This window comes from Hypanus sabinus, chromosome 8 (genome assembly GCF_030144855.1).
Source record: "Hypanus sabinus isolate sHypSab1 chromosome 8, sHypSab1.hap1, whole genome shotgun sequence".
Lineage (NCBI taxonomy): Eukaryota > Metazoa > Chordata > Chondrichthyes > Myliobatiformes > Dasyatidae > Hypanus > Hypanus sabinus.
In genome coordinates, this window is record NC_082713.1 from 30,848,875 (window position 1) to 30,869,623 (window position 20,749).

Consider the following 20,749-nt stretch of genomic DNA (forward strand, 5'->3'; position numbering starts at 1 on the left):
TTTAGACTGTATCTTGTCTAAACCTGATGAACCAAAGCCACTCTAAGTGCTGGCACACTCTAACCATGGCTGCTCTGCTCTGCTTGGACTTGCATTATTTTTATTCACCCTTTCTAATGAATCCTGCTCTGTGATCGGTCACAGTCCAACTCCGAGAAACTGCTGTAAAGCTCTACCACTTATGATCTTGTGGTAGATCATACCATCCTAAATGCTTCTCCACTTTGGTAAACAGTAGATTCTCCACAAGAAGACAGTCCTGATAGAGAGTCTCAACTCAAATGTCAACTGATTATTCCCCTCCATAGATGTTGCCTGAATTTCTGTGTTCCTCCTGGACTTTTTCTGTTGCTCCTCTATTTTGAACAGTTTTGGGTCACTGGGGGTGACTAGGGAATTTACACTCCTTCTTCAGGGAAGCTCTAAGCACATCCTTGATTTTTTGGATCAACATTGTCAGGCCTACATAGCCATCTGCGAATGACTACAACTTCAACCTTTAAAGGAAGTTCTCTACACAGAAGATGCTACATAAATGCACACTGGTTTTGTTGATAGCAATTGGTCTAATTCACTGCATTGACTATTGTCTAAATAATACAGAAACTTGTACAGGACAAGATAGGTTGAACATGTTTTTCAAAGATTGTTAAGTATTTATTTATTTTTCTTAGAATCTGGCAGCGCTGGTAAGGCACTGTCATTATTCTCCATTACAAGATACCATTATATATTGTTAGTAATTGATTAGTAAGTAATTGTGATCAATCTTAGAGTAGGTAAAAAGGTCAGCATAACATCGTGGTCCGAAGGGCCTTATCTGTGGGTTGTATCTAAGTTCCATATTCTAATGTGCCTTCTCCATCTGCTGCAGACTTTGTGTAGGCAATATTACAGTGATTTTCAGGTTGTTATCATTGAAACATTGAAAGAAATGTAGCATATGCCCACGTCAAGATGAAGTTGCCAACTTGTTATTGATTACCACTATGTTTCCACATTTCCGTATGTCATAGAGGGAAGTCATTTTGGTCCATGAAGTCTACTCTGGTTGACAGTGCAATATTATTTCCCACTAAATTTCTGAGTAACTGTTCTCACCACATACCCCTCCATTCCCTCCCTCCAGATTCTACCACTAGCCTACACATGAGGTGCAATTTATGATAACCAATGAACCTACCATCTTGTGCATAGCTGGGACATGGAAGACAATCAGACTGCTGTGGGAAAGTCCATGTGGTCACAGGAAGAACAAGCCTACTCAACACAGAGAGCACTAGAGGTCAGGATTGAACCTGGGTCGCTATCCTCATCCATGTCCAATATGTTTAGTGTTGAATTTTCAGTTCTCAGTAGACAATGAATGCAGACACATAGGAGAGGTATCATAACAAGACCTTCTGCAGCAGGATCCGTAAAGCAATGGCAAAATAATTTAACATTTAGATATTTAAGCCTCACGATTGTACCAGAGATGGTGAAATGTTTTGGTGTGATATCTGTTTCATGTTTGCAGATCAATGAGTCATTGTGCATTCCACAATTTTTTCTTGATAACCACAGTACCAAACTAGAGAAGGGATTATTTTCCATTGGTCATCAACCATCTACGTCTGCCACGGTCTCTGGAGATGCAACAGACAGGGATAAAACCAGATGCAGATAATTGATAATTTACACAGAAGATCAAAATCAGTTACTTTACAAAGCTTTATTTGCATTGAAATTAACTGGTTGGAGAAGTATGTGGGTTCAGAATGAATTGAATAGAATTGACTTTATTACTTACATCCTTCATATACATGAGGAGTAAAAATCTTTACGTTATGTCTCCATCTAAATGTGCAATTTATAATAATTTGTAATAAATAGCATGTACAACAGGACAGTCAATAAAACTTAGAAATACAATTGCATCAGCATGAATTAATCAGTCTGATGGCCTGGTGGAAGAAGCTATTCTGGAGCCTGTTGGTCCTAGATTTTATGCTGCAGTACTGTTTCCTGAATGGTAGCAGCTGGAACAGTTTGTGGTTGGGGCGATTCAGGTCCCCGATAATCCTTCGGGCCCTTTTTACACACCTGTCTTTGTAAGTTTCCTGAATAGTGGGAAGTTCACATCTATAGATGCGCTGGGCTGTCCACTCCACTCTCTGCAGAGTTCTGCAATTGAGGGAAGTACAGTTCCCATACCAGGCAGTGATGTAGTCAGTCAGGATGATCTCAGTTGTGCCCGTGCAGAGAGTTCTTGGGTTTTGGGGTCCCATACCAAACGTCTTCAACCATCTGAGCTGAAAGATGCTGTGGTGGTTTTTTCATGCCGCAGCTCGGTGATGTGTATGCTAAGGAACTTAAAGCTTTTCACCCTCTCAACCCCAGATCCATTGATGTTAATAGGGGTAGTCCACAACCAGCTCCTTTGTTTTTGCAAAGTTGAAGGAGAGGTTGTTTTCTTGACACCACTGTGTCAGGGTGATGACTTCTCCTCTGTAGGCTGCCTCATTATTATTTGAGATTAGGCCAATCACTGTAGTATTGTCAGCAAATTTAATTAGAAGATTGGAGCTGTGGGTGGCGACAGAGTCATGGGTATACAGAGGGTAAGGGAGGGAACTTAGGACACAGCCCTGAGGGCACCTGTGTCGAGGGTCAGAGGTGAGGGAGCCCACACTAACCACCAGCCAGCGATCTGACAGGAAGTCCGGGATCCAGGTACACAAGGCAGGGTGAAGGCTGAGGACTCTGAGCTTCTTGTTGAGCTTGGTGGGAATTATGGTGTTGAATGCTGAACTGTAGTCCAAAAATAGCATTTTAACAGCAAAATAAGCAACCTTCTTCTCCAGATGTATAATGACGGTGTGTAGAGCTGTGGCTATTGTGTCATCTGTGGATCGGTTGTGTCAGTAGGTGAATTGTAGGAGGTCTAGTGTGGGTGGTAGCAAGCTGCAGATGGAGTCCTTGACCAGCGTCTCAAAGCATTTGCTTATTATTGAAGTGAGTGCAATAGGACACCAGTTGTTCAGATATGTTACCTTGGTCTTTTTAGGCAAAGGAACAAAGAATAATGAGGGAGAGCAGTACAGTTTTGGTGGTTAAAGAAATACATATTTTCATCACCTTCAAATAATTTGGAAGGAGCCAGTGTATGACAGTGGCATAGGGGAGTAATATTTGCTGGCACAGGAATTTGGGATAAAAGTCAATAGAATGCTCAGGTGGATATCAAAAGTCCTTAGCATGATTTTCTGTGATCCATTTCAATGCAAAATGCTCTTGCTGAGTTAAACAGAGCTCATACCCTGCTTGCCAGTTTATGGTTCAGGCTGACACTTCTTTTAAGAGACAACTTCCACATGAACTATTTTGCTGTATGGGAAAGCATAAATGATGCTCTCAACTTGGGTGCCAAATGTATCCAGTTCCTCAGAGCATTGATCCAAGCCATCAAACCACAAGGTAGTACAATAATTTAGGAATGCAAAGTGTTATTGATTTGTTACTATCTAATCCAGGGAAACTCAGGCTATTGCTGCCTGGTATTCCAGATGAGATACATAATCCTCTATCAGAGGTATTCCCTTTATTCTACCCATTCCTCTTCCATCTTTTCTGATACCAAAACTAGTTTTCTATTTCCTCCTTCTGATGAAGGATCCTGAATGTGAAATGTTAACTGTTCCCACAGCAAACGTCTGACCTACTTATTGAGCATTTCTAGTATTTTCAGTTTTAACCAGCCACCGACCTTCTCTTCCTCCAAGAGGATCACAACCTTGTTGTGGTTTGGAAGCTTGCATGTCTGAATCACCCAGGGCACTATATCTGCTTGAGTTAGGGCTTTATGCTTTGGCTCTTGGTAGGGTCACCCATGCCTAGTTCAAAGGGTGAAGGCCAGAGTAAGAGTGGTCCACTGTTCCTCCAGGTTTGGAGGTTCAGTTCAAAGCTAACAACAAGTAGCATAACAGGTAGTAAGTAAGTGACCTTCTCTTATAGCTACAGTACTTCCATAGCGAGTCTAGTTGAAAATTTGATTAGCTTTGGCTCAAAGTTATTGATGGTGGTGGATTTAACAATGGTATTGCCATAGAAAATTAAGGGTAGGTGTTCATTGATTATAGCTGCCATCACATCAGTACAAATCGGTTAGCTTGAAAACTTGGGCCTTTGTGCCTCCCTCTGCAAATGGATTCTTTACATCCTGATCGGGACACCTCAATCAACACAGGCACACTTCAAGAATGCATGCTTAGCCCACTGCTCTACTCTGTGTGGCTAGACATAGACAAAACACCATCTATAAATTTGACGACGACACCAATATTGGCAGAATGTCAGATGGTGACAAGGAGGTGGAGAGGAGCATGATAGATCAGGGCCAGCGGTGGAAACAGTGAGCAGGCTTCAAGGCAAGTGATTGAAAGAGGCTGCAGAGGGTTTTGGACTCAGCTAGCTCCATTATGGGCACAAGCCTTCCCGCCATCTTCAAATGGCGGTATCTCAGGAAGGTGGAATACATCATAAAGGACCCTCAGCATCTGGGCCATGCCTTCTTCTCATGACTATCATCAGGGAGGAGGCCTAAAGACCCACACTTGGTGTTTCAGGAACAGCTTCTCCTCTGCCATCATGTTTCTAAATGGTCTACTTCAATATTGCTCTTATGTACTATGTCTATTTATAGATTGTAACTTGCAGTCATTTTTTAACGTCTTGCATTGTACTACTCCTATAATTAGTGATAATAAACCTGATTCTGATTCTGGATAGATGGTCAGAGTGTCTTCAGCTGAAAATAGTATTTTTCTGGGACATTTTCTCTGTCTGGCTGTGTGCAGGCATGGGCAGCTCCAGTTCTTGGGGTGTTGTGGATGGAAATAAACATTATGCAGTCATCAGTAAACACCCCCGTTTCTAATTTATAATGGAATAGGAACACAAAGCAATTCAAGATGGAGTGTCAAGGATACTGTCTGAAAAACTTACAGTCTGAAATGAACAATCTTCCTGTTTATGAAGTAGAATTCAAAGACTGGAGAGTTTTTCTTGTTATGTTTAATTTTACCAGCATTCTACCAAATACTAAAATTATCTCAAGTAGTCAATCTCACCTCACCTCTGGAATTCCTTGCTTGCAAGATATATTTTCAAATTCTTGCCTTGTTTTGCTGATTCACTTCATTAAAGGGAACATGCAGTTTTGGGGATAAATATTTTCATTTCTTTAAAATATCACAAATCTTCTTGGTTCAGGGGTCCAAGGTGGATAACTCTGTAAGACTTCTATTAGGAAATAGAATTTGATGCTAAAAATATCTAGAATCATTATTGAAGATGATTATTTTCACTTTGGAAATGAAAGGTTAAAGCAGAAGTAACGAATAACACATGTATTTTTTTAAAGTCATACAGATGAAAAAGTCGAAGGCCTTTTTCCTAACTGTCGACGTGGCAGTTATAGGAGTGAAGGCGGGGAGTGTAGGCTTGTTGCTGTGAATGGGAATACCATGACATTTCGTCACAGAAAAATTCTAAACAAAAATTCACAGTCAAACTAAGTTATCACTTACTCTATTTCTTCGCCAGTTTGTCTATGTCTCAATATATGTTTAAGTATTTCAATTGGTCCAACCGTTGTGTTTAGTTGTAATATTGTTCAATTTTCTTACTAACATCACGCTAGAGAATAACGAAGAATTTTAACAATAGCCAAACGTAGGAGCAAATTGCCGCTGCTTTTTTAAAAACACATCAATTCGATTGTGTAAGAAACTAATTCATCTACACGTAAGATGTACTGCTAACTTCTAAGATAAAGACTGTACTGAAACACATCTGCTATGTTTGATAATGTAAAGCAGATTATTAAACTAACATATCAAATATAAGATTGCATTTATTTTTCCTGTTGGAAAAGTTGTAGTCATGTCCCTTCCCCAGTTCGCAATTCATGTAGATCTTTAATCATTTTGGTTTTATCATTCATCTTTTTGGTTTTATTGTGTAGAAACCGATAGATGGAATGTATTTTCTTGCGTTTCTCTCATTAAGTGTACTTAGTAGGATAGTGAGTGACCCCGGGAGATTACTCTGACTCTGCCCACAGAGGCGGCGCTTTGGTCTCAGATTTCAGAAACGGTTAATAAATTCCTTCTGGAACATTCCCGGGACTGGTTATAAAACGAGAGGTTGGCCTTTTTTTTGTACTGTCGAAGTGGAAAGCTGCAGAGTCGGGAGCCTGGTCCGCAGTCCGAGCGGAACGCGCTTTTGGGAACAAAGGTAAGGCTTCTTCAACGTAGGGTCAAAGGAGACTCTTAAATTAAGATTCTTAATTTAGTTAAAGAAGCGGCTCCACGGGATAAGCGTGCTAAAACTTCCAGTGTTACCCCAGTCTCTTCGAACAACCAAATGATTCGGTTCTAAAGTCCCGTGGGGCGAAATTAACGAACGCGAGTTCTTTCGGAGTTAAACGAAAGAACTACCAAGAAAGATACTTGACCTAACTAGGTTTACTGCAAAGCCAACTGAAGAACACCCAGCCGGAAGATCTGCATCAACCCCCCCCTCCCCACCCCCCAAGAATCTGAACTGTTTGCCACGTTGAGGTCTGATCGAGGGGTGGGCTAGATTTCTAGGAAGAGTTGCTCGGTGCAGAGGGAGATGAAATGGGTGGGGTGGGATTGTCATCAAGGAGAGGTCATTGCCAGCGTAGACAAAAATTATGTGATAATGCAGTTGGAATAGATCCACAGAAATGTACGGGACAAGGTTTTCACTTGTAGAAAAGTCACGCATGGTTTATACAGCGAAGATTGGAAGAAATTAATTAAATCAGAAAATGCCAGGCAATATCCGAGGGTACAAGAGTTAATGTTCCAATCATTGGGGTTCCGATATACAACATTCGCACTATTTTGTATTTTTATGGAATGGCAGACACAGATCGGTGAAGACAATTGACGTGGCATATTCTTTAGTGTTTTCAATCGGAACAAGAGCCCACCAATTTGATTTTTAAAGAAAAGCTTAGAGATTTACATTCATTGTCAGCAAACGGAGGGACCTTTCTGTATTTGATGTCTTCACGGATTTATTTTCGTCGCCTTCTTGCGCCTTAATTGAGTCGAGATAACCCTGAACTAATTGTCCTTGCAGAATTATATGTTGTAGACAACTGTTGTACTCCCCATCACGCTCTCTGTTGCTGCCAGATCCGGAGAGACTGGCAGGGTTGTGTGCAATAGGCTTTGGCCCCAGAGCAGATCTGGTCAAATACTTCCAAGGTAATCTGCAGATTCCCACCGATCGTCTTCATTAGCTAATAAATCAGTAGACCCACTTGTTCAAATTACTTGAAATATGCATGAAAAGAAAAAAGGGTGACTCTTGTTGGTGGGGAGGGGGTGGTCTATGAAATCTATCACCAAGAGTGGCTGGGTAGTAGCTGCCAGATTAGGTCTGCAGCAAGTTGCAAGTAAATCATTCTGAGAGACAAATCTGTACGAACTGACACTCATTAGCAGATATATTTATCTGTTATAGTCTTGGAAGAAGTAACCTTTCAATCTTGGTGGAGACAAAGTCATGCATTCCTATGGAAAAGTAACATTGTTTTATGTTGAATCCCATGGAGTGTGAGAAAATATGCCGTCAGTACCATGGTATGACATATTCTTCACTCCACCCTTAATAGTGGGGCAGGGGACCAGTCCAGCTTTTGTGAGGAATGCAAAAGCTGTGCTGGGAGCGACACCAGGCATACCTAAAAGTAAGGTGGGTGCCTTCTTTGTGGTACTGTAGCTCTACAGTACAAATTCTCTGAACAGCAATAGCAGATGCAATGGACAGAGTGACACCATTTTACCACCAGATCACAGGTATGTATTCCTACTACAGCTCGCCATGAATAATGATGGACAATTAAATAATTAATGGGAAGAGGAGGCTTCAAGACCATTCTTAGAGTCAACAATCCAGTAAATGAATGCTAAAGGCAAGGATGAAGCACTTGCAACCAATTTCAGTTATTGATGGCAATTGGGTGATCCATCTTGTTTTCCTCCTGAGATTGCCATTGTCACAGAAGCCAATATAATTAATTGCACATGATGTCAGTAAATTCTAAGTGCACTGGATATAGTAAGCGCTATGGGATTAGACAATTTTCCAAATGTAGTGCAGAAGACATGCAGCCCAGAACAAGCCAGATTGTTCGATGAAGTTGTAAGAATGGCATCTGACGATGTGAAAATATGTCCTGTTCACAGAGAAGCAGGATAAGTCCAATTCAGGTAGTTATTGCCCAATCAATCTCCCTTCACTCATCAGCAAAGCTGTCACTAGCAATGACCCCACGCTGCACTTACCAATAACCTCTTTGGGTTTTGAGCAAAAGTTACTTTGAAGTTTGAAATTCGAACTTGACTTCACACCTCAATGTAGCCCTGTGGACTAAAGAGCTGAACTCCAGAGGGAGTGTGAGAGTAATTGTCATTGACAAGATGGAAAACCTCTGGTGGTTGGAACATGGTTATGGTAATCTCGGGTCAATCATTTCAACCCCAAGGTATTGCCTTGAACCAACTATACCCTGCAATTTAATCAATGTCCTTCCTCCTTGCATAAGCTCAGAAGTAGGTATGTGCAGTAACCCATAGAAATTTTTTCAATTCTAATTCTACTTACAATTCCTCAATAAATAAACCATTCCATGCCTATATATAGTAGGACATGTGCAACATTCAGACTTTGGTTAAAAAGTGCCGGGGAATGACCATCTCCAACAAAAGAGATTCTTACCACTTATCATTGATACTATCATTACTGACACCACACAATACTATCTGTGGGTTTCCATTGATCAGTACTTAATTAGAATTTTAGTGGGAGAGTAGGTCAGATGCTGGATATCCACCGTTTGAGGGTATGTCAGTAGTGGAATACTCTCTGCTTGTGTACAATGCCAGAAACACTCAAGAAGCTCAGGAGCAATTAGGATAAAGTAAGCTGCTTGACCATCTAACACACAAGACATTTATTCCCTCCACTACTAGAGCACAATGGCTGCAGTATGTGCAATCTACACAACATATTGCATTTACTCAGCCTGGGCTTTTCAACATCGCCTCAGAAATCTGCAACATGAATCAACAGGAAGACCAAGGATTTCAGGCCCATGAGAATTCTGTGGGCAGCATGCCCTCCTTCAAGTCAATCCCATTCTGACCAGGTAATATTACATCCTGAGTTGAAAAATTAGGTCTGGGTCTAAATCCTGGAATTCCTCACATAGAATTGTGAGAATATCTATATTAGAATGAATTCAGTGGATCAAGAAGCTGCAAAATAACAAATTTCATGACATTTGTCAGTGACATTAAACTTAATTCTGAAGGTGATTTGACTCCACTTTATTAGGAATAAGTAGCATTGGGCAACAAATGCTGAACTTGCCCATGATACACAGATCACGAAGAGTACCAGCTACTGAATTAAAGAAAATTTTAGTCCAGTAGATTTAGTAAAAATATGTACAGTAGATTCAGCTTAATTGGGACACATGGGACCCGTATATTTTGGCCCATTTAAATGGCTGCCCTAATTCCTGAAAATAGTTAAAAAGGTGTAAAAAAAAATCAACTAGGTTACAAATTATGTATTTAAATGAAATACAGAACAATTTTGAATATTACTAGCATTAGTACTACAGTAGTATAAAATTTTGTATTAGTTCCTAATAGTTATTGACAGAGGAATTCATCCAGTGCACGCTGTTGTTTTCTTTTGACTAAATGAACAAATTCTGCATAGACACCTTTTGACAATTGCATCCTCCAAATCTTGATTTTCATTGTAATGTTAAAGATGGTTGTCAATACCTTCAAATCCTTCGTAGTTACTAATGGCTGAAGTAGTGAAATCAATTCATTTTCACTCCCAGCTATTTCTGTCCAATTCTGAATGCTTGAAACCATAGTGAGCAAAACGGTTCTGAATTGTCTTACTGCTTATTTCTTGCCAACTATCAGTATCAAAAGACACAGCTCTTTGAAAGAAAGCACAGGCAACTGTTGCCATTTAACTAAAATCTGTTCACTCTAAGCACAGTGTAGTTATCTAATGGCTACACAAATGCATGCGATTAATGTTAGTTAGAAATCATTGGGTTATTATTTTCCTTTTCCAGTTAAGTGGCAAAGTGTTTCAAATAAACAAAGGGAATCCTGGTTATTTTCTCGATTAGTTTTTGTTCTTTGACCCAAATAAGCAGCTGTCTCAATTAACTGATGGCCTATTTAACTGGAATCCACTATATTAAAATGAATGTACTGCTATGAATAAATATTTTCTATTATAAGTAGAGGAAAGTTTTTTAAAGTTATTAGTACATGTGGGAAAATCATTGTTGGCATAGCAACGTGTGGCTTGCCTGCAATTTCTGCTGGTTAACACTGCTGCAGTACTATTTTAGATTAGCTCTCTGAAAGTATTTTATTAAAGATAGGACATTTTGATATAGGCTATCTAAACCATACAATATATATGATGAGAATTGACACATATGGCCAAATTTTGCGCAGTTAGGTTATGACAGAAAATGGAAATTAAGTGCTTTTAAGTCCATGTTCACTCCATCTCAGCAACCCCTCCTGTCCAACTGTCCCTCCATGCATTACAATATTTTGTTTCATCAGAAAATAACCAAATGAACTGTATACCCTTTACTTGTATTTGTTATATCTTTCAGAATGAACTTGGCAAAGATGTACATCCCCTTGAAAAGATTTCAAGGTACAAACTAAGCGGCTTCAGACCTTAGGTTACCATTTATAGTATTTTTGACTGTTAGCATTTTCACCAGAAAGGGCACCATGTTTGCCAACCATCATTTCATTTTGGCATTTCAACTCATGTCACTTCTGATTTCACCAGAAAAGGTAGCTTCTTCACCGGACTGGAGTTACTCGATACAATTTTCACATTCGACATGGAAATTACTATTTCAAGACAAATGTGATTCTGACCTTAATTCCAAAAATATTGTTCACCTATAGAAGAAAATTGCAACAAATAAAGTATTTAAAATTATGGAAGTATCATGCCTAGAATTAATCTCCTATCCATACATAAAAACTAAATGGCTTGAAAATTGAGAACTGTGGAACTGAGAACTGACCAATGTTGAATGCATCTATAACATGTGTTGTTGTAGCTGTCAGAATAGCTTCTCTTCAGGTGAACCACTCTGTATTCAAGATGATTATTTTAAAGAGTTGATTACCCTTCATGAAGCTGGAAGATATCAGGCAGTATATTCTGATACACAAGAATATAACAGTTTAGGCAAACGTATTACAAAATATGGATAAAGTATATTGAGGCAGGGAGAGTGAACCATGATTCTGGTTTTTACATTGTAGTATATAGTTGCATATTAGAAGCAGGCGTGGTTGAGTAATTCAAATTGTTCAAGTTATTTGCAGCTCTGAAGACATCAGAAAATGACCACCTGTGGTTTTGATGTGCTTAGATCAACAGTCCACTCACTCATTGCCAGTAGTCATTTTTCAAACATCAATGAATCAGACTACAGTTTTTACACAAAGCTAACTGCCTCACTAAACCAATTATTTCCATCTGCTCCTACCCCACTGAACTCGTGTTCTCCTATCTCAACTCCATTTTTACCGCCCTCCCCCCGCCTCCGATACAGTCCCTTCCCATCTACATTCATGACACTACATGCGCTCTCCTCTGTTTGGCAGAACTGGTACTCATACTGAACAACTTCTCTTTTGGCTCTTCCAAGTTTCTCTAGACTAAAGTTGTAACCATGGCCACTCACTCGGGCCACAACTATGCTTGCCTTTTCATCAGTTACATAATCTATTCCCAAACTAATACTGATAAAGCTCCCCAACTCTTTCTCCACTACATTGATGACTGAATTAGTGCAGCTTCATGCACCACGTCGAGCTCGTCAATTTCATCAACTTTGCCATCAACCTCCACCCTGCGCTGATATCCACTCGGTCCATTTTTGATGTCTCTCTACCTTTCCTTGATCTCTCTAACTCCATATTGGGAAACAGATTATCTAATGACCGCTTTTACAAATTTGCTGATTCTCACTGTTAGCTTGCCTATATTGTACCTCTTCCCACCCGGTCACGTGTAAGAATTCTATTTCCTTCTCTCAGTTACTCTACCTCTACCACTTTCTGTTCTCATGATGTGGCTTTTCATTCCAGATCACCTGAGATGTCCTCTTTTTATTCAGAAAATATGGTTTCCCCTCCACTGCTATCAATGTAGCTCTCATCTATATCTCCACCTCCTTCTCTTTATTCCATGGTGTATTCTCTCCTATCAGATTCCTTCTTCAGCTCTTTGCCACTTCTGTCACTTCCCAGCTTCTCACATCATTGCCTTTCCCCACCTCCCTACCCCTCTCACCTGGACTCACCCGTCACCCACTGGCTTGTGCTCCTCCCCCACCATTTTATTCTAGCTTCTGCCCTCTTTCTTTCCAGCACTAATGAAAGGTCACAGCCTGCAATGTCAACTGGTCATTTCCCTCCATAGATGCTGCCCGACATGCTAAGTTCCTCCAACATTTTGTCTTTGTTGCTACAGTTTTTACTAAGCAGCCCTAGAAGTGGCAGTAATTCTGTTGTCAAGGTAATTCAACAAGAAAGCTGCTCAGAACCAGGTGACAGCAAGAATTGCCACTTTCTGATTTCCTCTGTAGGACCAGGCATACATAGCTGTAACCGCCATTCTTGACACAATCCAAAGATAGGCTAAATTTGTAAATTGCTTGTTAGATGGGCACTGAAAGTCTGCAGGCTTTTCTGTTGAACTCCAACTGGAATAGGTGAAATGTTTGTGGCAAAGTTTAAATGATTAAAATTTGATTGTTTCTAATATATAAGAGGGGTTGTGAAGTTAATTCAATAAGATGGTAACCATCTAAGTATTGTGTTTTGTTTACGAAATATTTTAAATATTCTGAAAATGTTAAATATATTTTCTTCAAAATAATGAGATTCATTTTTTTTTAACCTACAACAGCAATACTGGTTCACATTTACTGGGTGAAACCATGGAGATGAAATTCATAATCCTAAGCCTGCTGCTTGCCATGGTAACAGCAGACCCAATGAAGCTGAAAGAGCACACTTCCATCCTTGCAGATGGTACAATGAACCTAGCACTCAACCTTTACAAGACAATGGTCAAAGACAAGAAATTTTCATCTGATAACCTCCTGTTCTCTCCAGTGGTGATAGCTTCCTCCTTGGGAGTGATGTCTCTAGGTGCCAGAGATAACACAGCCAAACAGGTGAAGTCCCTCCTTAATGTCAACCTGCGCGATGATGCTTTCCATCCAAGTTTCTCAGAACTGTTCAATGAAGTAAGCAATGAATCTGTCCGCAACACCACTTGGAAGATTGGCAGCCGCCTTTTTGGGCCCAGTTCAATCAAGTTCAATGATGACTTTGTTCAGAAGAGCAAGGCACACTACAAGCATGATCATTCCAAGGTTAACTTCAGAGATAAGAGAAGTTTGGTTCAATCCATAAATGAATGGGCCTCTAAAACCACAGAGGGAAAACTCAAAGAAATCACCAAGGATGTACCCAATGTTGATGGTGCTCTATTTGTCAATGCCATGTATTTTAAGCGTGAGTATTACTGTTATTTATGAAGGGATTGGTATTAACTTGTTACGGACTTCAAAGAGAATCATTCGCTGTGCAGGCACTTGGTCACAAACTAAATTGTTATCACCTTGTTTTTGCAGCTCACTGGGATGAAAATTTCCAACCGAGCATGATTGATACAAGAGGTTTCCTGGTATCCAGAGGTCATACTGTTTCTGTTCCCATGATGCATCGTACAGGTAAACACTCAATACTTATACAGTGGTCGTTCGATCACTTGAGTTGAGTAGAATGTTCTCATAAGGGATTGTATATTAGTGGGTCCTCAGGTGGCTGTGGAGGTCATTCAAGGATTATTCTATTCTGGTGCAGTGTGGGAAAGAGTAAGTGGCGGCTGTGGTTCGTGATTGGGTCTTTTGGTTTTCCATTTTCTCCTTTTGCAACTGCTGCTTGTTCTGTGGTTCTCTTGTAGCGCAGCTCCCTCTTGATCAGATTTCCTCCAGGTGTATCTATTGTGTGCAATGTCTTCCCAGTTCTTAGATGTAATGTTGAATTTCTCAAGGCTAATTTTGATGTTATTATTGAAAAATTTCCTTTGCCTGCCAGGGGCTCACTGACCTTCCTTCAAAGGAATCATTGGAACCAAAAAATTTGATAGCTTAAGTGACATTACACTTGTTACACTTCTGTGTTTGTGGGGGGCGGGGGGCGGTGGAGTCTTAATTTCTCATCTCCGATTGCTGCAGAGTGACCTTAGCTGGAGGTGTAAAGATAAGGAATTCTGCAGTTGCTGTAAATCCAAGCAACACACACACAAAATGCCGGAGGAACTCAGCAGGCCAGGCAGCATCTCTGGAAAAAGAATAAGCAGTTGATTTTTGGGCTGAGACCCTTCATCAGAGATCTGGTCTGCTGAGTTCCTCCAGCATTTTGTGTGTGTTGTCAGCTAGAGGTATGTTTGGTTGAATACCAAGTGAGGAAAGGATTAAGTTTGGTGGTGATGCTTTTCCTGGTTGAATAGCCAGGACTCACATATGACTGAAGAGAAAAATATCAAAGGACAATAAATAGACTTGCAAGCAGATTCCAAAGATCAATCCAGTGTCTTCAGTAAAAGCCGGGGGGGGGGGGTTGGGTAAACAGACAAATAAGAAGTATTGATTTTGGTGATGTTATTTACAAAGATTTCTGCACTTGGAGTCTATCTTGTTTAGTGGAAAATAAATTTGGTGAAGTATCAATACAAAAAATGTGGCAATTACATTGGGGAAGGGAGGATGCCATATAGTTTACATGTAGTACATTGTGAATTGCTTCTGGAATTGTAGACTTTCAAAGGATTATCTGGCAGAGTGATAATTAGAGTGAACGTGAGAATTCTGGTGAAATAGTATTGATCTGAAATGTTAACACATTTTCCTGTACAGGTTCTGCCTGATTTGCTGAATATCTCATCAGTTTCTGCTTTTGTGCCGAGTTTCCAGAATGCACAGTATTTTGTTTATATGATCAATGGGAAACATGGTAAATAATGACCATTTCTAATATTACGTTTTTCTAGGACTTTATAGCTACTATGATGATGTAGATAATAAAGTTCAGCTTGTTGCGATGCCTCTTGCACACAAACACTCCAGCATGATTATCATATTGCCACATCATGTGGAGCCACTGGACAGAGCAGAGAAATTGTTGACCAAGGAACAGCTCAACATCTGGTTTCGCAAAATGCAAAGAAAGGCTGTTAGCATCTCTCTACCCAAAGCCATTGTTGAAGTCGGTCATGAACTACAGGTAGGAACCATGACTTAAATGCTTTTGTAGAACCAAGGAACTAAATCATAGATAAGTTCTTTTGAGACTGGAATACACAAATGGGATTGACTTTGAAGAGCTGAGAGGTAATGTTACAGCTATATAGGACCCTGGTCAGACCCCACTTGGAGTACTGTGCTCAGTTCTGGTCACCTCCCTACGGGAAGGATGTTGAAGCTATAGAAAGGGTGCAGAGGAGATTTTACAAGGATGTTGCCTGGATTGGGGAGCATGCCTTATGAGAATAGGTTGAGTGAACTCAGCCTTTTCTCCTTGGAGTTACGGAGGATGAGAAGTGACCTGATAGAGGTGTATAAGGTGATGAGAGGTATTGATTGTGTGGATAGTCAGGCTTTTTCCCAGGGCTGAAATGGCTCGCACGAGAGAACCCAATTTTAAGGTGCTTGAAAGTTGGTGCAGAGGAGATGTCAGGGATAAGTTTTTTATGCAGAGAGTGGTCAGTGCGTGGGATGGACTGCTGGCAATAGTGGTGGAGGCAGATATGATAGGGTCTTTTAAGAGACTCCTGGATAGGTACATGGAGCTTTGAAAAATAGAGGGCTAAGGGGAACCCTAGGTAATTTCTAATGTAAGTACATGTTAGGCACAACATTGTGGGCCAAAGGGCCTGTATCGTGCTGTAGGTTTTCTATGTTTCTAATAACATATTAAAAAAAAATCTTCTATTTAAACTTCATGTAAAGAATGCTGTGTGGGAAATTATAATTTCCATACTTGGTTTGTAAACTAACTGCACTTCACTGGTTTTGATTGATAAAACATCAAATACTATTGTACGTTCATCCACTGCCTAAATGTTTATTTCTCCATGTTAATTTGGGAGAATAAAGATAACTTAAAGCTTCTTTTCTCGACTACCAACAACTTCTCTCTTAAACTCCTCCCTGCTCTGTGCAGATGTACAAGCTCATAGATGCGTAAGGGACCATGACTGAGTTCATGTTGTTTTGGATGCCTTGGCAGACTTTTCTCTTCCCCAATACAAGACCCAAATCTCTGCACAGATTACCTCACCATTCCAGAACCTTTGTCTTTCTGCATGTTGTTCTCAACTTTCTCAGTCTCATTCCCATTACACTGCTGAACACCTCTTTATGGAATTCCTGTTAGATGTTCAAAATGCTTCCCAATCGTTTTCCCTTTAATCAAAACTTGTCATAACCTTATCTCAAAAAGTAGCTTTCATTTCTGAGAAATACACCTTTTGATTTTCTTCAGCATTCTCAAACCATGCGAGGGTGTTGAGTATATCTGGAATTACACTGACATCATTTTAAAAAGTATTATGACAGGTAGGTGAATAGGAAAGGTTTAGAGGGATATGGATCAAATGCTGGAAAATGAGATTAGCTTAGATGGAAATTTTGGTGGGTTTTGACGAGCTGGGCTGTATGATTCTGTGTCTTTTGTGCTCTTGCTCAAAAAGGTTATTTTTAAAAATCTCAAATCTATATTTTAACCTCTTAAATCAGATTTCTAACTATGGTACAACAATGAAAGCAATCATTGTAAACTTTAAAAATACATTCTCTGTGAATATTGCCATGATGGTGTGTCACCTTGTCTTCTATTGTTCCTACCTGTGTGATTATGACCATCATTTTCCACCAATGCTGCTTTAACATTATGCAATTCAATTGTTCTGCCATAATTTGATTCCTTTCTGTGTGTTCATTTGTAGCTTTAGTACTCTTTAAGTATTTTTCATCATTAGTATTGGAATCCCTATGGCTTTGTACTTTACCTCCTCTTCCTCACATATATGTTAGCATTTTAAAAAACTGGAGTCAGTTTCCAAATGTACACAGGCCTCTCTTAACATTCATATTGTCTCTACATTGCCAGATTACTTTTGTCTGTATTTTGCTGCCTAATATTCAAAAGACTGAAAATGTCTTTCACCTCTTATTTGAAAATTTTCAATAACAGATTTATGATTTTGAACAATATTCATAAAAAAATTACTGTTGCCCAAATTCATATTGGATAGAACACTTGCAGCTATCAGACGATGCACCTTAATGCTATCTGATTTGTCTGGATACACATTCAGCTTCTGAGTGAAAAAAAAATACGCAAATCCAGTGTGCCATCTAATCACAAGATGTGTATTTTTGACCTGAAGCCATAAGTAAACTTGTGTTACTCTTGGTGCTGAGTCAGTATTCATGAGATCAATTCCTAGGGTGAGAAGTGTACATTCAATTTCCAGATAGTCAACTATTTGGAAAGTAAATGTAATGGCTCATTGGACTGTCAAATAAGCTGCTTCATTAATATCTTTTTAATCACACTGTATATATTGTGACTTTTGATGCCCGCGCTGGAATAAGATGAAGATCAAAAGAGTGGATTGTTGAGATTAAGTAAATGTTTCTCTATTTCTTACTGACATATATTAGATATTGGTTGCAAATGTAACTTGATTTTATTTTTCTTTTCCAATGATAATACTGTGAAAATCTTCTGTTATCTCTTAGAAACATTTGCAAGAGTTGGGCCTGACTGAAGCCATAGATAAGAACAAAGCTGATTTCTCTGGTATCACAGGCAAGAAAGACCTTCATTTATCCAGCATGTTTCATGCTGCAGCTATAGAATGGAGCATTGAAGGAAATAATTTTGATCAAGATTTACATTCTCATGAAGAGATGAAGACACCCCAGCTCTTCTATGCAGATCATCCATACATCTTCCTGGTCCGTGATAACAAAACTAACTCCATACTCCTCATAGGAAAGTTGGTCAAGCCAAGAGGCAACAATCATGATGAATTATAAACTTGAATTTTTTTTAAAGTGCAGTGATATTTTGTACAAATACTAATGACCTCACACTCAGATTACATGTGTACTTGAGGTAGTGTATTAATGAGTATTATTATGGTTGCATGATGTTAAATTGCAGTGGGGTGGGGGTAGGCTGGGAATAAAAGATATTACTTGTATTTGCATCACCAAGGCTCATAAAATGCCTAAAACATGCAATTTGGTTCGCAAAGGTAAGCTAATAAAGTCCTCCATTATTGACCGACCTACTGCCTGTAACAGCATTTTGGGCAGCAATGAAGGTTCTCCATCTCTGTACTTGGCCATCCAGATGTAGAAGGATTCTTCATTGCTATTTCCTTAACAGTTTTGATTGACCAGTCATGGCTGTTATCCCCAAACTGAGCCCCTGAAAATGAAGGACTGGTGGATCACTTACTCTAGCCTCTAACCTTTTTTTTCTTGGGTGGCCATACCAAGGGCCAAAGCTCTCCAAGTCACTGAGGCATGCAGGCCTTAAAACCATGACAAGGGTGTGATCCTCTTGGAGGCCATTATTGATGATTGGAATCAAAATTTAATTTTAGAGACTTGCATCCTCCCTATCACCAGATGAATAAATGCACTTTTCAATTATTGAATTTTTGTTGAGTTTTATCTCCCTTGTAAATTCCTAAATATTACATTTAAGAAACAAAAGTTAATAATCTGAATGAATTCTCAAAATGTGATTGTCTCATTATTTCTTAATCATAATGACCTACAACAACAGAAGCTACCTATTTGTGCATGAATGTGCTTAGAAAGTGAGGTTGTTAATGTCACCACAGGGACCAATTATCCTTCTATACAACTAAAATAATGATTTTAATGAGAACAAAATTTTGCTGCACTGTTAGGTCTATTTTTGTATTTTTTTGATGAGCTGGATCGATTGAATAAATTTTTCTTCATTCTACTATTCGTAATAAAATGAAAAAAAGTACTACTGCTATCTGGTTTATTTTCAATTAATAGAAACAAGTGAATAATTCAAATACTTAAGTGTAAGGTAATTTAATTTTAACAAGATTCCAAGCAAAGTTTTTTAAAAAAAATCCATAGATAAAAATGATGTATTTTGGCAGCTGCTCCATTTCCCTGTATAAAGTTTAATGGTCAGTGCCTTACCCAAGTGGCAATTTAATTCCAGGAACAATGCATTGCTTGGACAGAGTTTAATAGAATATTTTTGGCAATATTGAGAAGATTAAAAATAAAACGGGAAATGCTGGAAATAATTAGGTCAGGCAGCATCTGTTGGAAGCAGAACAAAATTAATGTTTCAGCTTGATAATCTTTCAAAGTTAGAAAAAAAACACGTCTAAAACTGCAGTGAAGGAGTGAAGAAATTGTAAAAGTGGCAAAGGGCATTTCAATAGCTTATAAGGTGCTCTTTTTCTAACTGATTCAGATAAAAATTCCTCAAATGAAACCACCTATATCAGCTTTCCTACACATAGCCTGATTGATAGAGTACTTCAGGCATTTCTATGTTTATTACAGATTTTCAGCAGCTGTAGGCTTTTAGATTTTTTAAAAGAGAGTCTATGAAGGCAACTTTTATTTCCATTTAAATAATTGGAAGAATGGCTATTTTTAAGTGGTGTGTGTCTTTTGATTTCTTGTTAAATAAGAATCCACAAATCTGACTTGGCACTCAAGTATTTAATATTTATTTTACTAGTGAATCATTATTTGCAACAGGCCAGTGTACACTGTGTCTAAAGCAAAATATGAACAAGATATGGAAAAGATTAGCTTTTTGTTCTGGTAGCACAAGACCTATATGAAACCTTAACAATATTGATACATTTGAGATTAGGAAGCCAAACAAAATGGAAGGAATGTAATATGTGCCCTGGTACTTTCAAATAGGCATTGCTTAATGTTCCAATCTTAACTGATTTGCCAAGTCCAATTTGTCAGTTCACCCTACTGTTGGCCTTCAGTTAGTGCACCACTATCTTACTGAATGGACTCATGTATTTCAACATCAAAAGCAAGGGGGAAGGTATAATATTTAGATAATAAAAATAGTTTAATGCCCATAGCTATCTATCTAAATGTTAGATAAAGGGTTATTCTTTATATCAATCGGCTCTGAATATCAGAAACTCAGCAGGTCTCCGTGGGAAGAGTCATCAAACATCAAATCTTGTTCCTGTTTTGTTTATATCTATGATGATTAACCATCCCCAATCTTACTGAAGAAATTGGTCAGTTTGTGCATAATTTAGTGTTTTCATCATTTTAAAGAACTCTGAAGTTACTTATGCAAATTTACTTCTCAAGATCAATCTAACTCTTGAAACCTATCAGGTGGTAAAATATTTCCACCTGGAAATAATTTTTAGTCTTCCTCAGGCTGTTCTGCTTATTTTTTTTTCAGTCAAAAATCTCCCTTCTCATTTCTGATCCTTGGCTTTCTTCTATGGC

General features: G+C 39.0%; 1 protein-coding gene across 2 annotated transcripts; it reads left to right on the plus strand.

Moving 5' to 3' along the window:
* Positions 1–6,153: 6,153 nt before the first annotated feature.
* On the plus strand, positions 6,154–19,256 carry LOC132398018 (serpin H1-like). 2 transcript variants are annotated; one of them, XM_059976912.1, is made up of 6 exons: positions 6,154–6,279; positions 10,748–10,791; positions 13,075–13,688; positions 13,808–13,906; positions 15,229–15,461; positions 17,984–19,256. In XM_059976912.1, exons 3-6 carry the CDS (start codon positions 13,106–13,108, stop codon positions 18,281–18,283), a joined length of 1,215 nt encoding a protein of 404 aa, XP_059832895.1. In that variant the 5' UTR covers positions 6,154–6,279; positions 10,748–10,791; positions 13,075–13,105; the 3' UTR covers positions 18,284–19,256. The 2 variants fall into 2 exon arrangements, with proteins under 2 accessions (XP_059832895.1, XP_059832896.1); XM_059976913.1 differs by lacking the exon at positions 10,748–10,791 and having other exon boundaries at positions 6,182–6,279.
* The last annotated feature ends 1,493 nt before the right edge of the window (positions 19,257–20,749 follow it).

Coding starts and splice junctions, on each gene's coding strand:
- LOC132398018 (XM_059976912.1), top strand. CDS start 13,106: ATGGAGATGAAATTCATAATCCTAAGCCTGCTGCTTGCCATGGTAACA. Junction 13,689..13,807: donor CAATGCCATGTATTTTAAGC/GTGAGTATTACT, acceptor TTGTTTTTGCAG/CTCACTGGGATGAAAATTTC. Junction 15,462..17,983: donor AAGTCGGTCATGAACTACAG/GTAGGAACCATG, acceptor GTTATCTCTTAG/AAACATTTGCAAGAGTTGGG.